General features: G+C 36.7%; 1 protein-coding gene across 1 annotated transcript in view; it reads right to left on the reverse strand.

The window, feature by feature from the left end:
• The window catches only part of ATOSA (atos homolog A), a gene marked incomplete at its 5' end in the record, with an annotated part of 87,157 nt that overhangs the window by 19,051 nt on the left and 40,803 nt on the right, over nt 1-27,303 (reverse strand). The window contains 4 exon segments of the mRNA XM_007461913.1: nt 630-2,481; nt 3,260-3,385; nt 3,666-3,868; nt 5,036-5,220. Coding sequence (XP_007461975.1) covers nt 630-2,481; nt 3,260-3,385; nt 3,666-3,868; nt 5,036-5,220 — 2,366 coding nt within the window.

The raw sequence follows: 27,303 nt of genomic DNA on the forward strand, positions 1-27,303 counted from the left end.
TTAAGCCTAATAATAATTTTCTAAAGTTAAAAAGTGATTTGGTGGACAAATAAAATGGAACTAACTTAAATATCTTTGATTTAGGTAGTGCATTAAAAGCTTACAAAATGTTTAAAGATCTATAATTTGATTATCACCACAACTATAAGCAAAAGATATTCATCGTTCTTATTTTAAAATCGAGGAGACTGAGGGTTTTACAAGTTACGTGATTTATTCAGCTTCACTCAAGGACCAAATTGTCAGGACTGAAACTTGGGTATTCTGACCAACAGCCCAGTGATTTCACTATAGATATTCCTAGGCATAACACAATGGGCACACTGCTTGTACTAGGCCAGAGCTGCTATCAAACAATACCTTAAGCTAATGAAACAAGTTTCATTTCTGACTCTTATTTACTCTCCAGCAACTGTTCACAGTATTAAAATAAACAAAAAAAGGCAAAAGGAAGAATTTACCTAGCATTTGCTCTGAAGTGGGTGCGTTATTTACAAGGATGTTTATTATATCAGACAGTGAGTTCTATAGATAATGGGCATCTTGGGCCTAACAAGATATCCTGTAAACAAAGTTCAAACCATAACAAATGTTTGAGGATTATATTTGAAATGTTAGATATTACCTACCAATACCTCTTTATTTTTCAATCGTTCACGTTCACACGTAAACAAACAGTCTTTTATATTCTTCTTCTGAGAACAGTTTTGAGATTTTTCATCAACTGGATCTTCTTTCTTATCCTGTTCATTGTTTAATTGGTTTGGCTTTTTGCATTTGAAACCTTCACTATCTTTATTGAGATAATTTTCTATACTATTAAGTTGAGTATTTTGTTCGCATGACTTAGGCTTTTTTGAGTCTTTATCTGAGCACTCATTTGCATGTTTGTTCAAATATCCAGACATTTCCAACACCGTAACATTTATTTTCGAGTCATTTTTTTTTGAATGATCAAACTGGTGATTGTTAAAAGATTCTGGATTATAATTTTCATTTATTATTATTTTGTCCTTATACTTATTTGTGCAAATCTGTTTGTCAATACTGTTACATTTTGAATACTGTTTATTGATTTCATTGTCAATTTCTTGTTCCTTAAATTGACACTCAGAAAGTGTGTTTTCCAATCTGATTGGGAAATCTAAGTTATCTTCTTTGCACTGAGACATATTTGAAGGATTCATTAAACCAGTGGCTTTGTTCTGTGTCTCTTGAAATGTACTCTGGATTTCATTAGGATTGTTCTGATGCAGATTTCTTCTTCTTTGAGGTTTCAAAGAAGGCTTGACATTACTATTGCATTTAAAAGAACTAAAATGTTTATTAGGTGTTAAGTGTTTCCCTTCACTGATGTTATCTAACAAGGAAAATTTTGTATCAGAAATGGAAACAGAGGTGTCATCCTTGTTTTTCTTCAACAAATTTCTGCCTTCATAGGAACTCCTAAACACTTTAGAAGGAACTGAACTGGAGTCCTGCGTGTTGAATGATTGCCGGGGCATGGGAGGTGCTGTTGGATCAATGTGCTCCAAGTGCTGAGCAATCCTTGCAATGACATCTTGCCGCTCCTGGAGTAAAGAGCTTATCAAAGGATTAATCTCACCAACAGACTGATCAGAATGAAGACCATTAGAAATGCAAGTGTCACTTCGAGGAGTTTCTGGTTTTACTTGAATTTTCCCTTCATTGGTATCTTCTGAGGAGGTGAGCTCTGGATTACCAAAAATGGAGAACGTTTCTTTACATTTTCTCACATTTTCATTTTCTTGTGAAACCCGGAAAAGCTTTGAATTAAGTGAACTAGATTCTTGTGTATTAAGTGGATGTCCAGAAACATGTGAAGTGCTTGGATCACAATGAATCAAATGCTGAGCTATTCTTGCAATAACTTCTTGTCGCTCCTGAATTAAAGAGCCTATTAAAGGATTAGTCTCACCAACTGACTGCCAGGAACTCTGGTGGCTAGATTCACTAGAATCAATCACTGAAAATGATTTTAAAGTTCTCACTGATGTTTCATGTGACTTTTTATCTCCTATACCACTGAGGCCCAGAATATTGCCTTGAGATGTTCCATAGTCAGATTTACCACTAGTGCCCGGATATAGTTTGACATTTTTGACAGCTGCAGTATATTCTGGAGTTGTGCCATTTTTTGCATGTAATATTATGCTTTCAGGTGCCATAGTCCAAGTTTGTTTGCTACACAGACGCTGTGAACTGTTTGTACTACATTGCTCTGCTTCAGTAGAATTTCGGTGCTGATGGGTTTTAAGTTCATGGTCTTGAGCTCTTTTCTCATAAAGGCCAATATTAGTGTGAATACTACAGGTCAAAACTGGATAACTAGATTGTCTGGGCAAGGACTGAACACTGACTTTCAAGGCCACATTGTGAGACACATTGGGAACAGGAAACACATGTTCAGTTGGAGTTTGTGAAAAATTCCACTGTAGGTCTACATCAGCAGCACTGATTCTAGAATCACACAGAAAAAAATGGAATCAATGGATTATAAAACATAACATTATTATATGTTATTTAAAAAATTTTAAACAGTCATATACTTACCTTTGTTTGCATTAATTACTATTGAGATTTTATTTTAACCTACTTTACCATGCATGTCATTCTAACAAAACCAACATAAATAGATTATACCTGGAATAGAGACCATCTTCTTTTTAAGAACACTATTCTATTAAAGCATTAAAGCTCAAAAATACTATAATTTAAAATTAGTTGTCAAAACAGAAAAAAGGACTTTCCATTTATTACTAAATAAATGGATTCAGCTAATTCTGTTGCACATGGTGATTAAGAGATACTCTCTATCTCATGGCCACCTACCTAAAGAGGGAGTTAAGACAGTTGTTCAGCAGCCTGTGTGTTTATAGTTTTCAGGATCTAAAAATTAAGTCTACCATTATGGAAATTCAGCAACCCAGAAAGTTTTTCCACTTTATTTATAATGGTGGTACATTCTCATTGTTAGTTCTGTAAAGTAAGCTAAAAAGTTCTCTGAAAACTATTCTACACCAGATTTAACCCAAGAAGCAAAATTCATATTGAGTCATATCTAAATTTCTCTAACTTGTTTTGAAAAACAAGTAAATTTTTTAATTTTTAATTTCAGTAAATTTTGTCCACTTATATTTAGAAATGAAGGAAATAAACTGCCTAAAAGGTAAAATGTCATTCAGTAGCTAACCACTGTAGCTGAATACACATTGTCCTTTTTCTGCCCTAGACATACCTGTAAAGAATATTTCGTGGAATAGCACCATGAGAAACACTCAGCCAAGCACTTAACTGAGAAAAAAACACAAATGAGCGGACAGCCAATAGGAGAGTCTTCTCTTCAATAAATCGATCGCCACTCCTAAGGGAAGTAAAAAAGCATCATCTAAATGTCAGCAAGTACAAAATGACTAAATTTTAGAAAGATAAAAGCTGAAATAAACATATCACTCAGGACATGTGCTTTCAAGAGTATAGGAGTGCATTTACCAGGGTCACTTGAAGTCACATAAGTACTAAATATGTAAATTTTACTACATAAATAGAGGGACTCAAAGATATTATATATTATTAAAATAATTTATAGAAAGTAATGGAAAACCTGATTTACAAAGGACAACTTCAAACTCAGTTCAACTTACTGTCGAGGAACTGGCTCCAATATCCATCTTTCTAATAATAACGCATCTTGCTTAATTGCAGGATCATTTAGATCAATCCCTTCTGTGGTGGGCCCATCATCACTGTAGCAGCAATCTGGTAGTAGCATCACTTCCACCATGATTGGAAGGTTATTCTTCCACAATAATGCGACCTCAGACCTAGTTCGTCGGGCTTGGCGACACTTGGAGAAGATGGAGATAAGCAAAATGGCTCAAGAGCCCACCCAATTTTATATTTAAATTTGAAAATTATAATTGTAAAGCAGACATCTGTATGAAAATGAGTTGCCTATTGCAGGGCTCAGCTCAGACTTGTCTGCCTATTTAGGTTTCCTCATTAAACAATGCATCAGCACTAGTAGCTCTAGAGTGTGGGGATTAGTAGCAAACAGCAATTATGATGCAAATTTTCTCGGGGAGGATATCTTTGCTCTATTTTGTGGAAAAAGAACTGCCATGCCCAATGTCTGACAGGCCTCAAGATGGCCCAGCCTCACCTCGTTTGTTAATTACATCATCATTAATTAGAGGAAAGACTCATTCTAAGAGCAAAATATTAAAAACTCATTTTCATTAAACACTCAAAGTAGACAACATTTTTAGAAGTTTAAAACTTTGGACTACAGTTAAGAGGCTAACTGGGAGAAAAATCCTTACAGCAAATAATATGCTACATACCAAAATAAATATTTTTAACAGTATTCTACAAAAACATTAATGATAGCAAAAAGTATCCTCCCATTAAAAAGGGGAGGGATGGGCTTCCCTAGTGGCGCAGTGGTTGAGAGTCCGCCTGCCGATGCAGGGGACACGGGTTCGTGCCCCGGTCCAGGAAGATCCCACATGCTGCGGGAGTGGCTGGGTCCGTGAGCCATGGCCGCTGAGCCTGCGCATCCGGAGCCTGTGCTCCGCAACGGGAGAGGCCACAACAGTGTGTGTGGGGGGGGTAGGGATATAAGAGGGAAAGTGATTAATGTGGGGAAAATAATTATGAATATCAATCTATTAAATAAACAAGAACACAAAGTTGATGAACCAGGGCTGAGACTAAAACTAAAGAAAATCTAATTCATAGTAACAAAGATAATCTTAAATCTGGTGTGTGTGGAGGCAGGTATGAAACTGGCTGCCCACCTGCCTGCTGATGGAAAAGCTACCTACTGTGGCCTTTTGGAGCCTTGTTTACAGCCAAAATTATTAGCTGCAGTTCAGGATTAGTACTTTTTCTTTATGTTGTGACCAATCTTATACTTAAATGTGAACATTATAATTGAGATTTAACAAAGTCAATGACAGAATTTAAACAGGTTTATATAAAAGATAAAAAACATTCAAAACACAATTCTCACCTGGGCCAGCTTATCACTACATTCATGTTTGCTAGTTACTGGGTAACAGGACTGTGCTGGAGGGCAATGGAAACTTTCCGTCCGACCTTTAACAGAACATTCAGGTGTTCGTCCTTCTGTTATTAACAAGGCCAGAGAGACCAAGAACTCCTCTGCATCATATTCAAAATATTCATCGAGACTATCTGGTATCAAAAAAAAGAAAGAAAGAAAGATGGGTCCTTGCTTTAAGGTATTCTTGACAAGAACTCATTTTTTTTTTTAACATCTGTATTGGAATATAATTGCTTTACAAGAACTCATTTTTTTATGTCTAAAATAACTAATGCCATAGCCCAAATTCAAGTATATTCACTAACAAAGAGTGAAAAGAGAATAAAAGTGAGGCAATTAAAATACAATAAACTCTTGGTACTTCCCTGGTGGCGCAGTGGTTAAGAATCCGCCTGCCAGTGCAGGGGACACGGGTTCGAGCCTTGGTGTGGGAAGATCCCACATGCCACGGAGCAACGAAGCCCGTGCGCCACAACTACTGAGCCTGTGCTCTAGAGCCCATAAGCCACAACTATTGAGACCGTGAGCCACAACTACTGAAGCCCATGCTCCTACAGCCTGTGCTCTGCCATAAGAGAAGCCACTGTAATGAGAAGCCCGCGCACCGCAATGAAGAGTAGCCCCCCCCACCACAACTAGAGAAAGCCCGTACACAGAAACGAAGACCCAACGCAGCCAAAATAAATAAATAAACAAACTTATTTAAAAAAACCAATAAACTCTTAATTCACAAGGTACAGAAGTCAGATGATGATGGATAATTCAAAACTTCATTTAAGACAAAGCCGGTTAAAATTATGGCATAAAATTGTTTTTACGTAAACTTCAATTAAAATGTTTAAGATTTAGGAATACATTTATAATCTTTTAGATAATGATATTTTTGGACATCAAATACAATAGTTTTCACACACAAAACTTCGCCAGTTGCCAAAAGGTCAAAATGTCTTATTAGGTCATATAAATATTTTCAGCTAAGATGTTTTATTACTGTTATTAAATATTAGAAAAAGAGGCAGATACAAATGTATGTTTCTCCCTTTCTCTCCCTCTCCCTTCCTTAACTAGTTCCTTGTTCTTACAGCCCTAATTCTGAGATGTGGACACTCACAGCCACAGGGTCCTTCTCTTTCCTTGCTATGCAGTGGTAGTAGTTTCAGAGGAAGAAATTTTATAATTATCCAACAGGAGATGCAGGCCTGTATTGCAATATATGAAGTGTGATATTTTTTGGTTACTAGGCAGTTCCAAACAATCTAACCTGCAGATGTTTCACTTAGATATATTAAATTAAAAATTTTTCACAAGTCCTCCAATTTTAAAAGCACGGTTAGTCTTTAAAACTGCTAACCTGCTATGCAGGTTGGACATGCATGCATGTGTAAATGCACACACGAAATTCAATTTATAGTGCAAACTTGAAAAGGTTGATTTCTCTTATCTCTGCCAGCTAAGCAACACATATTTTAAGTGCCTAGCACACTGTAGTAGCTGACAAGGGGACACAAAGTTGTACTGCACATAGCTAACAGTTTCAAAGGATTTGATTCAGAGATGATTTTTTAAAACAATAGAACACTGAAGCATATAATAAATTCCAAAGAAGTTCAGATAACAGTGGTAAAATTTTGCCAAAGAGGTAGATGTTAAGCTGAACCATGAGAGAGAAAGTGCAACTTGAGTGGAGCATTTGTACAAAAAAAGTGTAGAAAAGGCAGGACTGGAGCCTGATTGTGAATAGCCTTGAAGAGTATGACGACGAGTGCCTATTTCTAGCCTCAGGAAGGCCTTATCAGGAAAAGAAGGAGTCTTGAGAGCCAACTTGATTGAGCTGGTATTTTAAGACCATTCAGTCCCTAAAATGACCATTTGCAATATATAAAATAACAGCCAGCATTTAGTAATGTTGTTAGGCATTGCCAGTTCTCACTACTTTCTATACATTAACTCATTTAACTCCTCAAAGCAGCTCTAGAAGGGACTATTACCACCATTTTTATAGATAACCAAAGCATAGAGAGGTTAAATAACTTGCCCAAGATCATCCAGCTAGGAAGTTGCAAAGTTGAAATTTGAACCTACACAAGTCTGGTTCTAGAATCTGAGTCCCTAACTACCCCACGCATGCTTCCTTTCACTGTGGCTACAAAATTTGCCTTTAAATACTTTAATAGACGTTTGTAAAAATATAAGTAATATATATTCAACATATATTTTGGAATATTGTGGTACAGGATTTGTTTCCAGGAAAAGGACCATAATTTATAATAATGTGCCAAACTGGGGAAAAAAAAGAGGTCTCAACTTTCAACTTTCCTCCAGGAACCAATTAGGTCATAAGCCAAGGGTCTCCTGTGGTCTCCTGGGACTCACTGAGTTAAATCATGGTGTCCTTCAGAGGGAAGCAAAAGACATAAAAAGAAATCCATTCAGACCTTTCTCTGATGGTTCTGTGGGTTTTCAAGGCTAGCTCAGGCTTGCCATGGGCTGGCTACATGGGATAATTTTAGCTCCCGGGAGATTTCTCTGGGCTCATCCTTTTCCCTCTCTCGGACTGTCGGGTAATCCTGCAAAGCTAAAAATTGTGGCAGAGCAGTGGCTCTTACACTATGGAAAGCTGAATGATGTCAAGATGTCAGTTACCCCATGTGAGTACCAAGGATGGTTCACAGCCTAAGTAATGTCTCATATATATTTGGCAGTATTTTTTTAAATTATAATTTATCTCCAAAACCCTAGCAGGATATCCATTGACAGATGAATGGATAAAGAAGACGTGGTACATATATAATACAATGGAATATTACTGAGCCATTAAAAAGAAAGAAATGCCTCCTGCAGCAACATGGATGGACCTGGAGATATCATACCAAGTGAAGTTAAGTCAGAGAGAGAAAGACAAATATCATATGATATCACTTATATGTGGAATCTAAGAAAAAAATGATACAAATGAACTTACTTACAAAACAGAAACAGACTTAGAGAATGAATTTATGGTTACCTGGGGGAAGGGTGGGAAGGGGGAATGTATTTATGGTTACTGGGAAAAGGGTGGGGAGGGGGATAGATTGGGAGTTTGGAATTGACATGTACACACTGTTATATTTAAAATAGATAATTAACAAGGAGCTACTGTAAAAAAACAAAAAATAACCCTATCAGGAAATGGCTTACTCATATACTAGAAATTACCAAGTTTAAAGTGATAAAAGTAAACTGTTATACACTGTAAAGCAACTATACGCCAATAAAAATTTTAAAAAACTGTTACGTGATGACAACCTTTAGGAACTTGTCAGGAAAAATTTATGAGTGTCTGAATTTTAATAAATGAGAATACTAAATCACAGTAGTCATTAGAAAATTTGAATTATTAAAATTTTGATAATTTCAATCTCTAAAACCTCTGCCATAGCGCAGAGTTTACTGTAGTAAAGAATATGACTAAGGAACTGGGAAATTTTATGTCATACTAAAGAAAATTCATTAGATCTGACGATACTTTGAGGACATAGCTTACTCAAGAAATAAGCTATAATTTTTGGGTCTCTGAAAACAATTTACTCTTTACAAAAACAAAAAGTATTGCAAATCTAGACAAATATGGGCTGCTAAGGCTTACCTACTAGCTATACATTTTAAAAGAGATAAATTATTTGATGTAAAACATAACTTTGAAAAGAACAGAAAGGATGTTATAAATTCTCACAGGCTATCAATGACAAATCATTACAGAGTGGGAATTAATCAATCAAAGCATAGTCCCTCTGCCCCCAAACCTCAATGAGGATAGTGCTTACACCACAGTCTGACTAGAAGCCATGACCAGACTAGCTCCTTTTTTGTGGCACACTCTTCTGGCTCCGGAGTTCAGCCATCTTAAAGTTCTTCATCTGTTCTCTCCAACAAAAGAGGTTAATAATTTGGCCACTGGGAAAACCTTAAACAATCAGAATGACCCATAGGTGAAACAGACTAACTTAGGAAGTAAATTCTTCATCACCAAGGGTGTTCACAAACAGACTGATAAACAATTGCCAGGGGTGTGGTTGAAGGGATTTAGCTGTCAAGTGGAAACTGAATTAGACTTGCAGTGGTTCTTTCAACCTTGAGAGTCTATGAATCTCTGTTCTTCAGAAGTACTTCATAAAAAACCTAGGGGAGAGACCAGAACCACCACTTCCTTCTTGGGAGGCCCTAACCAGGAGCCCCTCTGAATCAGAACTCATCATAAACACTTAATGGTGGTGTCTCTGGATCCTTGATTTAAAACAAAAACCTAGGATACTTCAAAGCTCTGTCTCAAGGAAACAGAAGAAGGTCCTTCCTACCATTGGGCTGCTGTATATATACTGTTCAATTTACTTCTAAAGCCTGCCAAGGTAGTAGATTTCACTCCCCTCATATATGGAATAAAATGGCAAGAGAAGCATGAGAACACCTGGGGGATTGCCAAAAGGAAAGTTTCTCTAAAAATAATGTCCTTTCAAACTTATGATGGACAATCTAATAATATGAATAAAAATTATTCTATGAATTTATTCCAATGAAATAATAGAACAAGTACACAGAGATGAATGTTGAAGGATATTTATTAAAATGTTTATACCAGTCAAAAAAAATTGTAATCAATCTAAATGTCCAACAAAAAGGGACTGGTTAAATATACTGTGGTACAGTTTTATCTAAAATAATAATATAGATCTACTTTTGACAAGGAAAGATTATCTACATCATAAGTGAAACACAACTCTCAAAAGAATGTTATGATCATGTGTTTGTGGAATTACACATGCATAGAAAGATATACATGCAACAAAATATTATCAGTCCTATAAAGCAAACAAACACATAAACTAAATTTTAAATAAATTACTATTCTCTGACTGGCATTAGATAAATGATAAAGCCTATTAACTGAAAAATAATATATAAATAAAAGAATTACATAGTGTCATATATTTTAATTAGAGTTATTGTTTTGTAAAACCCCTGCTAAGGAGATCATAGTCTGGTTACTCAGTAGAGGAATTTGTGAAGACACACATAGGTAACAGCACACTGGTTCTGGTGCTGGAAAAATTAGAACTCAGCAGTTTGAAACACGTTTCTGCTTTGCTTTCTTTCTTTTTTTTCTCTTTATAAATAATCTTTTAAAAATAATTAGGTAGGGCTTCCCTGGTGGCGCAGTGGTTGAGAGTCCGCCTGCCAATGCAGGGGACACGGGTTCGTGCCCTGGTCTGGGAAGATCCCACATGCCGTGGAGCGGATAGGCCCGTGAGCCATGGCCGCTGAGCCTGCGCGTCCTGAGCCTGTTGCTCCGCGGCGGGAGAGGCCACGACAGTGAGAGGCCCGCGTACCACAAAAAAAAAAAAAAAATTAGGTAAGAACTAGCATCTCATACTGATAATATGAGAAACATATGGATGAATCTGAAAAAAGGTGTTAAGAATTAGTAGAAGAGGTTATGCTCAGAGAATTGGACTCTCAGTTGGTATTACCAGTATGTAGGTATGAAGATGGTGCTAAGTGCCATGCTATAATTGCAAAAATTGAGAATAATTATGTAAATGCTTTATACTAACTGTTGAGGGATGGCTTTTCTGAGCAGATAACATTTAAGCCAAGGTCTGAACAAGGAACAAGCAATTCAAAAATCAGAGGAAAGAGCATTCTGAGCAGAGGGTCTAAGGTGACAATAAAGGAGTAATGTCCCAGGAACTGAAAGGTGAGTAAGGCTGGAATGGCAGTAGCAGAGAGGGAAAGTGGTAAGAACTATAGTTTAGAATGGTGGGCAGGGACTACATCACACAGGATTTTGAAGCTAGGGCAAGGAGTTCAGATTTTATCCTAAATGCAATGGGAAGTCACTGGAGGGTTTTAACTAGAGAAGTGACACGATCTGATTTACATTTTTAAATGATCGCTCTGACTGCTATGTTGATAACAGAATAGGGGAAAAAGAATCAGAGTAGGTATACTAGTTAGGAGGTTGTTGTTTTCCAGGGCTGGGGATATAGTTTTGGGAATCATTGGCATTTGGATAGTATTTAGAGTGAAGAGTTACCTAGAAGCATGTAGAGGACATTCATGACAAAGGCCAGAGGCACTCTGAGAAGTAGAGATCTGTTAGAAGATGATGAACCAGCATAAGGAGCTGTTATATGTCAAGTATGGTATCATGGAAGCTGAGAGAAAAAAAATGTTTCATGGAGGGCATGGCCAATGGTCTCAAACACTAGTGAGGTTTAATAAAATATAAACAAAGAAATGACTACTGTATTTGACAATAAGGAAGTCACTGGTGACTTTGACAATAGCGATCTCAGTAGGTGGTGATGATGGAAGATTAGATGTGACATACATTGTCAATTATTCTGAAGGGTACAGATGATAAATACAAAAGCCTACTTTCCTAGTCCTCTCTTAACACAATGGCAATTCATGTATCACAATATAAGTATTACACATGCAAAATCATCACTCATACAAAATTGTCTCCAAATCTCAAAAGGGAATAAGAGAAGTTCCCTTCTAAGTCTATGGTACAGGGGCAGGAGATTCTCCCTCTTTATGGTCCAAAAATCCAGTGACTGAACAAGTCACTAACTTGTTCTTCAAATTTCTCTTGAAATTAAACCTTCCTTTTTAACCTCAAAACAGTTACCAAGTTAGATTCCTATTACTTTACACATAAATTACTACACCAGTCTCCTAGCTATGGTCTAGGACTCTAGGCCCTTTCTTATTCATCTTGCACCCTGATGCAGATTAATCTTCCCGAAAGCCACTCCATCACATTCCTCAAAGTTTTTCTGTTTGTTGTTTGTTTGTTTTACTGGCTCCCTAACTGCCTATTAAACCCAGTGTAAACTCTTAAGCCTGACATTAGGGCCAGCGCCACTGTACAGAGGTAGCTACTCTGGCTGGGCATTGCCAGATTCTGATGTGAACACTGCCTCTTGAAGTTATACACTGAGATGACCCTGCTTAAGACTCCACCCACCTCTGGTTCTTAATCTCATCTTTTACTGCTCTCTGTGTTCTACCCAAACTGCTGTCTATACCACACTCTGCTCATTTCTCACCCTGTACCACTGCTTTTTCTTTCTGTACTGCTAACTTTAGCCAACCCTCTCCCAACTGCAGGCACTTCCACAGTTACACTAACCCATCCATTTCTTTATAAAAATATTCTTAATATTTCATAGATGTTTATCTCCTAATGGGTTAAGTTCTACATACATTGAAATATTTTTGGTTTCTCATTTATATGTTCCAATCTCATAGGTATGTGTTGAGTGTTTCTGTTTTAAGTGAGAATTGTAAAGGACCTTAGAAATCACGTGGCCTAATCTACCTTACTTCCAGATGAAGAGAGTAAGGTAAAAAGACATTAACTTTCTTGCTTAAAGTTGTCTGCAGTATGCATACTGGAGAAATCCAGGTTTCTTCATTCCTAGTGCAACTTAATTTACACACCATGAGAAGTCTTTAAGCAGAGAATAAAAGACAAAGTTGACTTTAATGACAAGTGCAAAAAATAGTGGCTGTGGCTATAAATGAAAGCAACTTTATATCTGTACTATTATTTTATTAATACTAGTGACATAAATATTTCCACTGTCAGAAGAATACCTTCAAACACAAAAATATTCTTTGTTTTTGTTAGGCAACAACAAAGCTTAAACTGAATTTTAAAAAAATCCTCAGCACTCTATTATGAAAAAGGCAAGTGATCTGTAAACAAACTTATCACGGACTTTTAAAAGCAGCTTTCTAGACGTGTGTGGTTTAAATTCAACCAAGTATTTCTGCGGTACATCTACATTATACAGTAACCACCAAAATTCAAAATTATGATTAAAACAATGAATATTCTGAGGTTCTATCTGAAAAACAAAGTCATGTGTATGTTTTTATAATAATCTAGCTCTTTGAAAATTGGCTATAAATTTTAATTGTCACATAATACAAACAATCAGTTAAACAAAGATGATCATTATCACCTTGAGTTGTGGAGTGTTTTATCAAGTGCTTCCTCATCTTAATTCTCATGATGTAGCATAAAGTAATAGTTAAGAACATGAACTCTGAGGTCAGGCAAACAGTTCTGCTACTTGCTAGTTGTTTGGCTTTGTACAAGTTATAGCGAAACAACCTCTCTTTGCCTTAGTTTTTAAAAAATCTATTAAATGGCAATAATAGTAGTATTGACCTTCAGAGGGTAGTTAATAGGCTGTTATTTGTAAAATATTTAGAATATTGCCTGGCACATAGTGAGCACCATACTGTTTCTTTTTTCTTTTATTTTCCATCTAACGTTTCTTAAATTTAAAATAAAAATAGGGACTTCCCTGGTGGTGCAGTGGTTAAGAATCCTCCTGCCAATGCAGGGGACACGGGTTCGAGCCCTGGTCCAGGAACACCCCACTTGCTGTGGATCAACTGAGCCCGCAAGCCACAACTACTGAAGCCCACACACCTAGAGGCCATGCTCCACAACAAGAGAAGCCACCACAATGAGAAGGCTGCACACTGCAAGGAAGACCCAACACAGCCATAAATAAATAAATTTATTTAAAAAATGAAATAAAACAAAAATAAATGCGATGGCATAGGTTTTTCTTTCATTTTACAGATGAGAAAACTAAATTTGTAAAATCATTTGCCCAAGGTCACAAACAGTATCAGTAAGTAGAGAACCATCTGTAGGAGCCCACTTTCCACTACCAATAGTTCTTAATAATTCTCAATTATGAAAGTTCATTCTTATTTTTCATTGCACACAAAAAAGACTCATTTTTAGGGTAGAGGTTACCCTACCAACTCAGGGCATAGGTTCTAGAAAGATCCTCAGATAGACATATCTTCAAGGATTCCTGGTATTAAAAGAATTTGGACAGCTATTCCTTTCCTTATGTCTCCCAAGTTTAAAGGTTTCTCAATTTAGATATCATGGAAAAGGTCTGGACCATGCAGTTCCAGAAAGAGCAAGAAGATATCCCACTTAGAAACATTATCCTTATAATGCTTGGCAAAACTGTACAATTACATCTGCTTATAAATAAAATGTTTCAATGTTCTGTTTTGTGCATTCAAAACCACTTAGAGTTAATTAAAACCAAACTTGGCCCCTTTGTCATCAAAGAAAAATAAGCAGCTTCTGTGGACAAAACTACAGGGGATAAGTTAAAAAGTGGGGCGAGGTGGGGGGAGTCTTGGCTTTTGTATAGAATTCAGCAATAAGAACTCAAAGGAACCTTCAAGAGTATGTATTTTCATGAATCTATAGATGAAGAAACTGGACTTCAGAGAGTAAAGTGACAGCTCAAACACACAGAGCAATATAATGGTAAAGTGAGGGCTTAAATCAAGATCTCCTATGTATATAAAATGTTAAGAATCCGAGGACTTATTTCCAAGTCTCATCCAGTGTGCCTACCTAAACTCTACTCCCCAATTAGTCATTCTTACAGCTCATCCCCAATTAGATCATTCTTACAGCTCATTCTGTATTGGTTATCTAGCCTGTGAATGTTGATTCTGGTCCTCACTGTAAAACATCTTGATGTTTAATTCCCAATCTCTGTTTTCCTTTGAATTCTAACTGGACTTTCCAGTTTACATGGTTACTATTCTGCAATCCTGACAAAATTTTCTTTGTTTCTCTGCTCATGCAACCACTCTGAACCCTATTTTTCACCACTGAGACATGAGGTGCTTACCTATCTCAGGACTGTTTCCTCAATATCTATTATATCTGATAGGGATTCCTATATGCCATGGCTACCCAAACTAAACCTGACACTTTGAAAGCTGCAAAAGAAGAGTTGTGAATGAGCTGGAAAACCAAAGGGGGAAGGGAAACAGGGGTTAAAAACCTTAACTAAGGAGTACATTGTTAAAACTGTGTATTTTCCAATGGAGAAATTGAAAATCTGCCAACTTTTTTCTAGTCCCTGATTTCAGTTAAATTTCAACTCAGGTGGGAAGCAGACACAGAGGGAAATCCTCTCATAAGCTTCATGTGTTCCTACTGCAATTATTACTCTACTCTAATGGCCGAGTGTCTCTAATTAGATTATAAACTCTAGGCATGCAGGAGCCAGGTCTAACACATCCATCATTCTATTACCAGTGCCTAGGATAGTGCCTGGCGTATAGGAGATGCTCAATGAATACATAAGCAAAATGAAAGAGTGGTTAAAGTGTAGTTATTTAACTAATTAATAAGATCTCAGTTGCAGATCAACTTGAGATCTATGTTAAAGTATGACCAAATCTGAAGAATTCAGGTATTATAGGACAAGTGACCTCAGATTATTAGCCCTATAACAAATGGCAGATTGAAGGTGCCAGGACATCAGGCAATGCACAAGAAGTTCTTTTAGCTTTTATTTTACTACATATTTTTAAAAACAGAATTTAACTTATTCACACTGACATTTTAATAAAGAGTTGTTAAAACACAAACACACACACACACACACACACCACTAAAATGATTATATTCATGTATGTTCCTGGGCCTCAATCATCAGTATCTCAAGAGAATTTGTCTCCTACATTCCAATTTGACAGCCAGTTCTGCCATCTGATAGTGTATTCTCTAAAATGTTGAAAGCGGGTAATTTTTGAGGGTCAGATCTTACAGATATCTTCACACTAAATCTCAGAGAAACCAAAGGAAAAGCCTTGGCTAATTCTCTAATCACTAATTCTCTATCGTTAACAATTAGCACAACTAGTATAACCAATGGAAACGGACTAAAGGAAGGCAGGCTTAGTGATTTGACAGGTGATAATTAGGACTTTCAATTATTTTCAATGCTCCAAAATGTTTCTTAAATTTTTCTAAAACTGCTCGTTTGTAGACATTCTATCAGGCTCAGAACTGGTGTTTTGAAATTTTCATATATATACACAAAAATTTAATTATTGTGAACAAAATCAATACAAAATATTCATTCCATCATTCTTAGATATTTTAAGATTAATAGTATTTTCTAAAGCACTTTGAACTTCTTGAAACAAGGATCTAAATAACGTTAAAAGACAAACGTTCTAGTTCTAAAACTAAAAAAGAACATAAGAGAATTCTGGAAGCATAGAAGGTGCTCCTTTGATATGAGCTATGACAAGCCTGTGTACTCAGAACTCAGCCCATACTGAGTTCCTATGTTCCCTAAATTACTTACAGTTAAGTAATAAGTACTAACCCTTTCCCCAGCTTTGCAAATATTGCATAATAAAAAACAGCAATCACCTACCAATTTGAATTTGTTTACCACAACTATTAAATAAATTACAGTAACAAAAAATACAATGCTATGTAGTTTTTTAAAACACTATCGTAGACTATATTAAAACTTTTAAAAAGGCATATAATTTATGCCATTTAAACTGCTCAGATGATTATATTATAGGTTAAAAGCTTGCATAACAAAGAAATATGGCATTTATGATTAGTATTTACATATCTTCCATCAAAATAATTTTTAACTAAAAGTGCTACATAGGCATAACACAAAAGAAACAACTCTTTATAGTAGTAAAACAATTGGTGAATTCATTTAAAAAAAATTCAATCTAATTTATGCAATACTTACTACTGAATTTTTCACCCAATTGTTAGCAGATAGATATTTTCTAGGCACAGAAGAGTAAATAGAGTTCACCAGAAGCCAAGGAAGGTAAAGCTTGTACTTCACACAATTCTGCAAGGCGACTCTCTTCCCAGAGGACTGTAATTGGCTGCCTTAACAGACATCTCCTTTTCCTCTACAATCCGAATTCCCAACTACACAAAGCCTCTAATACGTAAGTGCCATCCACATTCCCCTCCTGGCTCCTTACCAATTCAACCACAGTAATTTGTGTGGAGATAAGGAAATTTTTAAAGAAAACAATCAGAAAAGAAAAGAAGGATAAGTAACTAAGAATTGTGATCAAAATAAAGAGAAAAAAAGGAGGAAAGGGACAGGGAGAAACAAAATAGACAAAGAAGAAAGAACAAACAGGAAAATAAGACGGGGCGGGGAGGGGGGAAATGTAAAAGGAAAAATAAAGTATACAGAATAAGAGTAGAGTTAGAGGAAGCTGAACAGATGAGGGAGGGAAAAACTTTTCAGGGGAGCCATCACTTTCTGTCCTAATTGTTCCTTAGGCTCTTTTCCTAAACTCCCATCTTTCAAACATTGCAAAGTAGGCTTCCCTGTCTTCTCACACATGTTCTACTAGCACCCCTAAAAGGAGCCCCAAATTTGTTAGGTAGTTGTATACCCATTGATTAAAAACATTTTAAAGTAGAAAAGGCCAATTCAATCTGGATTTTAGTTCACAATAGTGTTCAAAAGGTACAGAGCTTCAATTTAGTGAGCATAAACTATTAACTGTAACCTAGGCAAGTTGCTCTTAATTATTTCTCTGGTAACTAAGAGATGATTTATTGTTTGATAACCATATTGCTTATAATAATTTTTCTGTTGGTTTTAGATAAATGATCTTAAAGATTAATTTTTCTAAAGGACACATAATATGCCAAAATTATAACTGTGAATTTTAAACTTGAAATATTAAAATTTTATGTTCTTCTATAGAACTGTGATGTCTAAACTGTGGCCTAACTTCGAGGAAAAAACTGGCTTTATGATCAAGTAGATGTAAATTCAAATACTGAGTGAATCTAGGCAACTTAAAATAATTCTTTGAGAAATTTCTGAGAAAAAAAAGACTGCCCTTTGATCTTTGGCATACACTGCTATGGTAGGAATTATCAAATTAAATTTCAGTTATTATTTAACCTTAAACAGCAAACCTCATGTGGTTGACAAATATTTATTTATTTATTGACAAATATTTAAAAACCCACTATAAATTCACTGCTCTTTATGATCAGAAGACATTCTTAGTAAAGTTTTCATACAAAGGGCCAGAATATAAATTAAGTAATTATTGATTTCAGGCTGTATTTCCTTCATAATGTATTTGATTCAAGGAATGTCATGAAGCATAAAACCTTCCCATCTCCAGAAATGAAATGAGGTTATATACAACATAACTGATGGTCAAAGTGAAAATTAAAATTCATGTAAAGATCTGAAAATAAAATTAACCTTTAATAACTATTTCATAACTGCAATATGTAAAACATTCACTGCAGAATTTGATTTTACTGTTTTCACAAAGACAGTAGGATCCAGTGAGGACAGTCCTGGGCAAGTTCAGGCATGTCACTTAATTTCTTCTTTATACAATGATAATGGTTAAGTGTCAGGGGAGAAAGGAACTTCTTCCCTTTACCTGGGTTGGGTCTCTGTACACAGGGAGAGCAGGACTTTACCACAACTCTTATCTTCCACCAAGGAACATACTGGGGAGAAATGCATGATTTCTATATTCATCCATTTTATGAATTCTTCCACAAGGCCAGTAGGATGGTTGACATGACTGGTTTGATTTTGGTAGTCACCGTGCTATTTCCAGTCAAAATGGAGTAACAGGGACTTGATTTACCCACACACCTAAACCACAACAAAATACAAACAACTGTTTCCAGACACTGGACAACAGACAGTGTAAGACAGTGATCTCTGAGAGAAAAATAAACAGGTGAGCTCTAAACTGCCCAACTTTAATGCCTGGAGAAAGTTTCCAGGCTGAAGGACAGGGAAGAAGAAGGCAGATGGAATCCAGCAGTCTCCCTGAATCAAGCACAAAAGAACTAAGGGAAAGGGAAGTTAGGTGGCTAGAGTCACAGGGCAGAGTACCAGACAAGGGAGAGTAGCACAAAGAAGGTAAGCTCAGGAGAAATAGAGAAGGAGTGAAAGAAAGAAACTGTCAACCTGGAATTTCTGAAAAACAAACAAACAAACAAAAACCTTAGACCCAGAAAAGCTGAAACAAGTTCATCACCAACAGACCCTCACTACCAAAAATGATAAAGGAAATCCTGTTGTCAGAAAGAAAATTAAATCATTTGGAAATCTGGATCTACACAAAGAGAACTGGAAATCATAAATAAGCAGGTAAATAAAAAATAATTCATTATTTGTTTTTAAATCACTTTTAAATAGAACTATTTAAAGGAAATGTTGAAGTATTTGAAGGTAAACTGTGACAAAGTAATTATTGCATACTTTAAACTACTGAAAAAACAAACAAAACATACCCCCATAAAACTAATTATAATTAATAAGTTAACAAAGGAGATAAAATGAAATTATTCCAAAAAAACCCCCAAACTATCAATCCAAAAGAAGACAGAAAAAGAAGGATAAAGGAACAAAGACCAGATGGGACAAATAGATAGCAAATAATAAGATGACAGATTTAATCTCATCCATATCAACAATAACCTAAAAAGTGAATGGTCTAATTAAAAAGCAAGGATTGGGCTTCCCTGGTGGCACAGTGGTTGAGAGAGTCTGCCTGCCGATGCAGGGGACACGGGTTCGTGCCCTGGTCCGAGAGGATCCCGCACGCCACGGAGCGGCTGGGCCCGTAAGTCATGGCTGCTGAGCCTGCGCATCTGGAGCCTGCGCATCCGGAGCCTGTGCTCCGCAGCGGGAGAGGCCACAGCAGTGAGAGGCCCGTGTACCGCAAAAAAAAAAAAAAAAAAAAAAAAGTAAGGATTATCAGATTGGTTAAAAAAGCAAGACACAACTGCATACTACCTATAAGAAATCCATTTTGAATATAAAGACACAAATAAGCTAAAAGTGAGTGCTAACACTAGCCAAAAGAAAGTTGGAGTGGCTACAGTAATCAGATGAAACAGATTCCAGAGCAAATGAACTTGCAAGTGATAATGGTGGCCATTTCATAATGATAATGAGGCCAATCCATCAAGTACCTAAGAAAATAGCTTCAACAAGTATAAAGTAAAAATGATAGAACTGTAAGAAGAAACAGACACATCCACAATTATATTTGAGATTTCAACATCTGCTTTTTCAATAATCAATAGAACAAGTATCAGAAAATCAGTAAGAACATAAAAATCTTGAACAGTACCATCAACTTGACCTAACTGCATTTACATAACACTCCACTCAACAAAAGAAGAATACACACCTTTACTAGGTACACCTACAACATTTACCAAGACAGACCATATTCTAGGCCACAAAACAAGTCTCAATAAATTTAAATAGTTTTAAATCATCCAAAGTGTATTCTCCAACCATAATGGGATTAAATTAGAAGTCAGTAAGAGAAAGATAGCTGGAAAATCTCTAAATATTTTGGAAGTAAATAACTGGTGTGATTTCAACAGTCACTGGACCACCTCTTTACTCCGAAGTGAGGTTTCCAAGTTTATGGACTGAATTGTGTCCCACACACCTCCCCCCACCCCCAAACTCATATGATGAAGCCCTAACCTCCAATGTGACTGTATTAAGAGACACGGCTTTTAGAAGGCAATTAATGTTAAATGAGGTCATCAGGGTGGGGCCGTAAACCAATAGGATTGGTGGCCTTACAGGAAGCGGAAAAGAGAAATCTCTCTACCTCTCTTCCTTCCCCTCCCACCTCCCCTCTTTCCAAGCACATGCACCAAGGAAAGACCATAAGGGCTTCCCTGGTGGCACAGTGGTTAAGAATCCGCCTGCCAATTCAGGGTACATGGGTTCAAGCCCTGGTCCAGGAAGATCCCATATGCTGTGGAGCAACTAAGCCTGCACTGCACAACTACTGAGCCTGTGCTCCAGAGCCCAAGAGCCACAACTACTGAAGCCTGTGCGCCTAAAGCCTATGCTCTTCAACAAGAGAAGCCACCGCAATGAGAAGCCTGTGCACCACAACGAAGGGTAGCCCCCACTCTCTGCAACTAGAGAAAGCCTGCATGCAACAACAAAGACCCAATGCAGCCAAAAATAAATTAATTAATTAATTTTAAAAAAAGGGAAGACCATATGACCACACATCAAGAAGGCATCCATCTACAAGCCAGGAAGAGAACACTTACCAGAAACCAAGTCGGCTGGCACCTTGATCTTAATACTTTCCAGCCTCCTTAACTGTGTGAAAATGAAATTCTGTTGATTAAGCCACTCAGCCTATGGTATTTTGTTATGGCAGCCCAACGTGACTAACACATCAAGGATAAAAGCCAGGAATCTGCCTCTATATTTCCTGTTCTTTGCTGAAACTCAGAGGGTGTAGTCCTGCACCTTGTTCCAGATTTCTAGATAAGGCATGCTGGAGCCAGTGCTTAAAGCCTACATGTTCTCAATTAATAAAAGAGGGAGTAAAAAATACCAGGCATAAATGGGTTTCCAGAATCCTTGCACTTGGAGAACCATAGGATGCATGCCTGGTTTAATAAAGTGATACTCTATTTCTCATCCATTGATACCATCAATCATGTGTGTATATACTTGCAGTTGGAAAGGAGAAATGGTAATTAGTACTATGAATCCCTAGCAATTATAACTATCCAACCATCTTACATAATTGTGATGATCAGAAGTGAGGTATGCCAAACACTGATTCATTAAATTAATCTTACTCAAAGGAAAAGAAACCCCTTCTGTTCGAGGGCATGGCTACTTAATGAAGTCAAGGTGGGGGCAAGGGGAGAAAACTGAGAAAAGAGTGAGGAATAAGGGGAAAAGAAAAACAAAAGTAATGATAAATACATGTAGAATTCACTAAGTCCAACATCATATTCTACTCCCCCCTACTACCTATACATCTCCAAACCCAAATCTGCTCTTTCTCTTGAGTTCCCTATATAGTCTAACATTATCAATGCTTAACTGCCCAAGCCAAAAATTTGGCAATGGAGTCCTATAAACGGCACCTCCTAAACAGCTCTAGCCACTTTTCTCCCTCACTCTATAGCCCCTACCTATACTACCAATGGCCATATGGGGACTTCCCTGGTGGTCCAGTGGTTAAGACTCTGCATTTCCACTGCAAGGAGCATGGGTTAGAACCCTGGTCAGGGAAATAAGATCCTGCATGCTGCATGGCGTGCCCCCAAAAACTAATAAATAAAAAAATAAAATAAAGAAACCATTAAAAAATACATACTTAAAAAAAATGGTCATATGTTACACACTAGTGTGTATAAAATAGATAACCAACAAGGACCTACTGTACAGCACAGGGAACTATACCCAATATTATGTAATAACCTATAAGGGAAAAGAATCTGAAAAAGAATATACATATATATATATATGTATAACTGAATCACTGTGCTGTACACCTGAAACTTACATGATATTGTAAACTATACTTCAATAAAAATTTTTTAAAAAATAGCCATATGTTAAAAAATACCTCCTGTAAAATGTTGTAAAAATAAATATATATGTATTTCACCAAGAGTGAACCCTAATGTAAACTATAGACTTTTGGTGACGATGTGTCAATATAGATTCATCGATTGTAACAAATGTACCACTGTGTCATGGGGTATTGATAGTGGGGGAAGTTGTGCATGTGTGGGGAACAGGGTGTACATGGTACTCTGTACTTTGTGCTGAGTCTTGCTGTGAATCTAAAACTTCTCTCTAGGGACTTCCCTGGTGGTCCAGTGGGTAAGACTCTGAGCTCCCGATTCAGGGGTCCTGGGTTCGATCCCTGGTCTGGGAACTAAATCCCACATGCATGCCGCAACTAAGAAGTCTGCATGCCGCCACTAAGAAGTCCACATGCTGCAACTAAAAAAGATTCCGCATGACGCAACTTACACCCAGGGCAGCCAAAATAAATAAATGAATATTAAAAAAAAATAAAACTTCTCTCTAAAAAAAGTTTATTAATTAAAAAATATTTCCCTTCTATAAAATGCCAGAAAAATATTCTTGGTGTTTTTGTTTTTACTTTCTGCAGATTTAAAAAATAAAAATCAATACTGAAAATAATCTATTCACTTATCCCAAAATTGTACTTAAGAAGTTTCCCTCAGGAAGCATGAACTATGAAGACAAAAACAAAAATTACAGGGGCTTCCCTGGTGGCGCAGCGGTTGAGAGTCCGCCTGCCGATGCAGGGGACGCGGGTCCCTGGTGGCACGGTGGTTGAGAGTCCACCTGCTGATGCAGGGGACGCGGGTTCGTTTCCCGGTCCGGGAAGATCCCACATGCCGCGGAGAGGCTGGGCCCGTGAGCCATGGCCGCTGAGCCTGTGCGTCCGGAGACTGTGCTCCGCAACGGGAGAGGCCACAACAGTGAGAGGCCCGCATACCGCAAAAAAAAAAAAAAAATTATAGTAGAAAGCAACATAAGAAGCACAAAAGAAAATTATCAAAGCTCAGATGAGCTATCACTGTCCCAGGATCAAAAAAAAAAAAGACGTTCTGTACAAACTTAAATTAACATAGTTTATGTTTTATATTAAAGCATTTTAATGCCTGATAAGTATGAATATATTTAAGTCTTCAGGGTCTAAAAAAATGTGTAAGTTACTGAAAGAAGGGAGAAACACTACTTCTGCAACATTATTTGCTATTTAACTTGTATTACAGGTAAAAAGTTAAGTGACTGAGGGAAGCACAGTTCTTATTATAACTGATATTCTCAAAGTCTACTGACAATAATATTGTTTCTCATATAACCTCTGGTGCTGAGCTTCTTGGACAAAATTCCCCTGGACTAGACTACTGAATACCTATGTTGAATTCTGTATTTTGAGAATGTGCCAGAGTAAGAGTCCTTAATGAACAGTACAGTGCAGTATATTGTATAATGATGGCTTTCAGCATTCTATAAATACAGCAGTCTTGGAAATATCAATTTAATGCCAGTCAGATTTGTTTATAAAAGAACCCACCTACAGGAAATAAATAAGTTTCACTTACAAACTGAAGACTGCTTGGACACCTTTCTCTGGTCTGTGGTTGTGGATCCATCATGCAACTATAACACTACTATTTACAATGCTATAATAACAGCTGACACTTCCTAAGCACTTACTATATGCCAGATACTGTGATGATTATTTTATCTTATTTAATCTTCACAACGATACTGAGAATACATCACACTGTTTTACCTCCAAAAATAGCCTGATTATATATGGGATGGTCATTCATATATAACCACTATTGTTCATTCATCAAATCTAAGATATCATTAATTTTAAGATACATGACTATTTTATCTTTCATTAAGAAAGAAAAATCTGCCAATTTAACTACAGTGTGCATCAAAGTGTAAGAAACAAATTTCTTTCTGATTTCAAAGACTTAAAATATAGAAAATGTGCATGCTAAAATCAACTAAATATGGTAATCCTAAAATTATAAGTTTAATCAGAATCTGATTTAAATGCAGTATTTCTTAATAGACCTGAAAACAAAGTAAGCTAACTAACTGAAAGCTTTTCAGCCTCTTTTGAGAAGAAATCCAACCTTGGAGAATGAAATCATTTCGCCAACAAACTTCTTAACTGAATGGGAAAAAAAGAGAGAGAGCTACAGCTGCAGGTGTTCATATGAACTGCATTCATACTTTATGCTTATATATTTTTAGTCAAACTATGTACATTCATTATTCAAAGTAAAAACGCCTTCATCAAAGTGTGTGTTTAACAGTGACTGGTTAATCTATATTGTAATAAAAGGGTGAAATAAGACTGGATATTTATAGTTTCGTGGTTAAGATCATGATTAACAGACAATCTGAATCCTGGTTCTGCTGCTAATAACGATGTAGCCCAAAGGAACTTATTAAGTCTCTCTAAACTTTACTTTCCTGAAAAATGGAGGTAATACCTATTTCATAGCATCAATGATTTCATGAGGTAACAGTATGTTGTATTGGACAACATGGCATACAGTAAGCAGTTTTATATAATACATAGTCTTACTGTTCCTTATAACTTTTTTTTTTTTTTTTTTTTGCCGTACGCAGGCCTCTCACTGTTGTGGCCTCTCCCGTTGCAGAGCACAGGCTCTGGACGCGCAGGCTCAGCGGCCATGGCTCACGGGCCCAGCCACTCTGCAGCATGTGGGATCTTCCCGGACCGGGGCACGAACCCGTATTCCCTGCATCGGCAGGCGGACTCTCAACCACTGCGCCACCAGGGAAGCCCCTTACTGTTCCTTAATAAGCCAAAGTATCTGGATAGAAATTTTCAATAGTTCTAGAATCTTGTGGTTTGGAATCCCAGCTGCACATTGAACAAACTGGAGAGTTTTAAAAACAAAGTATAAGACAAAACAAAAAAACAGAAACAAAACCCAGGGACACATCCAAGACTGGATATTATATTCTTATAAAAGCTCCCTATGTAATTCTAATGTCATTTTAATGCAACAAGGATTGAGAACCACTGTTCTAATTGGAAGCTTGAGGCTAAGCAAGGGGAGAAAATGAGGATATTAGGTAAGGTGGTACATGGAGAAAATAGTGGTGACATACGAAAAGAAAGAGACCCGCTTTAACATATGTACACTGGAGTTACATTTTCAGTTATAGCTGTGAATTTTCAAATATCCATTTATAATATGTAACTGAGGTAGAAGTGGTTCTCAGACTGGGGTCTGTGGACATTCTGGGGATCTGACAGCTCTTTCTCCAAATTTAACACGTGATTTATTTTCAATGAAAATCTCAAAAAATGAGCAGAAACCTAGCCTGGAACGTCGTGGACAATGATAATCAAGGATTGCCTTATAATGTCAGTGCTATATTCATATGTACTATTATGATTTACATTTACAGTTTTGCTGGTGTTTAAATAACACGACTTTAACAGCTCTAGGCTAGTGAGAGAGGTGGACTTAACACAGATGATGTTTCTGTATTGTGTGCAAAATGGTGGCCTGGGGTACCAACAAAAGTTGACAATGAGTCAGATGGGACAAGCAAATATCAAGCCATAGTACGGTAGGCATGTTCATCTCAGAAGGACTTGGCCCATAATACCAATCATGATAGTCACATTTTGACCAGTAACTTTGTAACACATCATAATGACTTAAAGTTTACTGGTTCTACAGTTTTATTTGCACTTAGTTTTTAATTTTTTAAACTTTTTTAATATTTTAATTTTATTGGAGTATAGTTGATTTACAATGTTGTGTTAGTTTCAGGTGTACAGAAAAGTGATTCAGTTATACAGATACATATATTCATTGTTTTTTAGATTCTTTTCTCATATAGGTTATCACAGAATATTGGATAGAGTTCCCTGTGCTATACAGTAGGTCCTTGTTGGTTATCTACCTTATATATAGTAGTGTGCGTGTGTTCATCCCAAGCTCCTGATTTAACCCTCTCCCCCATGTTTCCCCTCTGGTAACCATAAGTTGTTTTCAATATCTATAGGTCAGCTTCTGTTTTGTAAATAAGTTCATTTGTATCTTTTTTTAAATTAAATTCCATATATGAGCGATATTGTATGATATTTGTCTTTCTCTGACTTACTACACTTAGTATGATAATCTCTATGTTGCTGCAAATGGCATGATTTCATTCTTTTTTATGGTTAAGTAATATTCCATTATATATATGTACCACACCTTTTTTATCCATTTCTCTGTTGATGGACATTTAGGTTTCTTCCATGTCTTGGCTATTGTAAAAAGTGCTGCAATGAACATTGGGGTGCATGTATCCTTTCGGATTATGGTTTTCTCTAGATATGTGCCCAGGAGTGGGATTGCTGGATCACGTGGTAGCTGTTTTTTTTTTTTTTTTTTTTTAACATCTTTATTGGGGTATAATTGCTTTACAATGGTGTGTTAGTTTCTGCTTTATAACAGAGTGAGTCAGTTATACATATATATATGTTCCCATATCTCTTCCCTCTTTGTCTCCCTCCCTCCCACCCTCCCTATCCCACCCCTCCAGACAGCCACAAAGAACCGAGCCGGTTTCCCTGTGCCATGCGGCTGCTTCCCACTGGCTATCTACCTTACGTTTGTTAGTATATATATGTCCATGTCTCTCTCTCGCCCTAACACACCTCACCCTTCCCCCTCCCCATATCCTCAAGTCTGTTCTCCAGTAGGTCTCTGTCTTTATTCCTGTTTTACCCCTAGGTTCTTCATAACATTTTTTTTTCTTAAATTCCATATATATGTGTTAGCATACGGTATTTGTCCTTCTCTTTCTGACTTACTTCACTCCGTATGACAGACTCTAGATCTATCCACCTCATTACAAATAGCTCAATTTCGTTTCTTTTTATGGCTGAGTAATATTCCATTGTATATATGTGCCACATCTTCTTTATCCATTCATCCG

The sequence above is a fragment of the Lipotes vexillifer genome, unplaced genomic scaffold, assembly GCF_000442215.2.
Source record: "Lipotes vexillifer unplaced genomic scaffold, Lipotes_vexillifer_v1.1 scaffold283, whole genome shotgun sequence".
Lineage (NCBI taxonomy): Eukaryota > Metazoa > Chordata > Mammalia > Artiodactyla > Lipotidae > Lipotes > Lipotes vexillifer.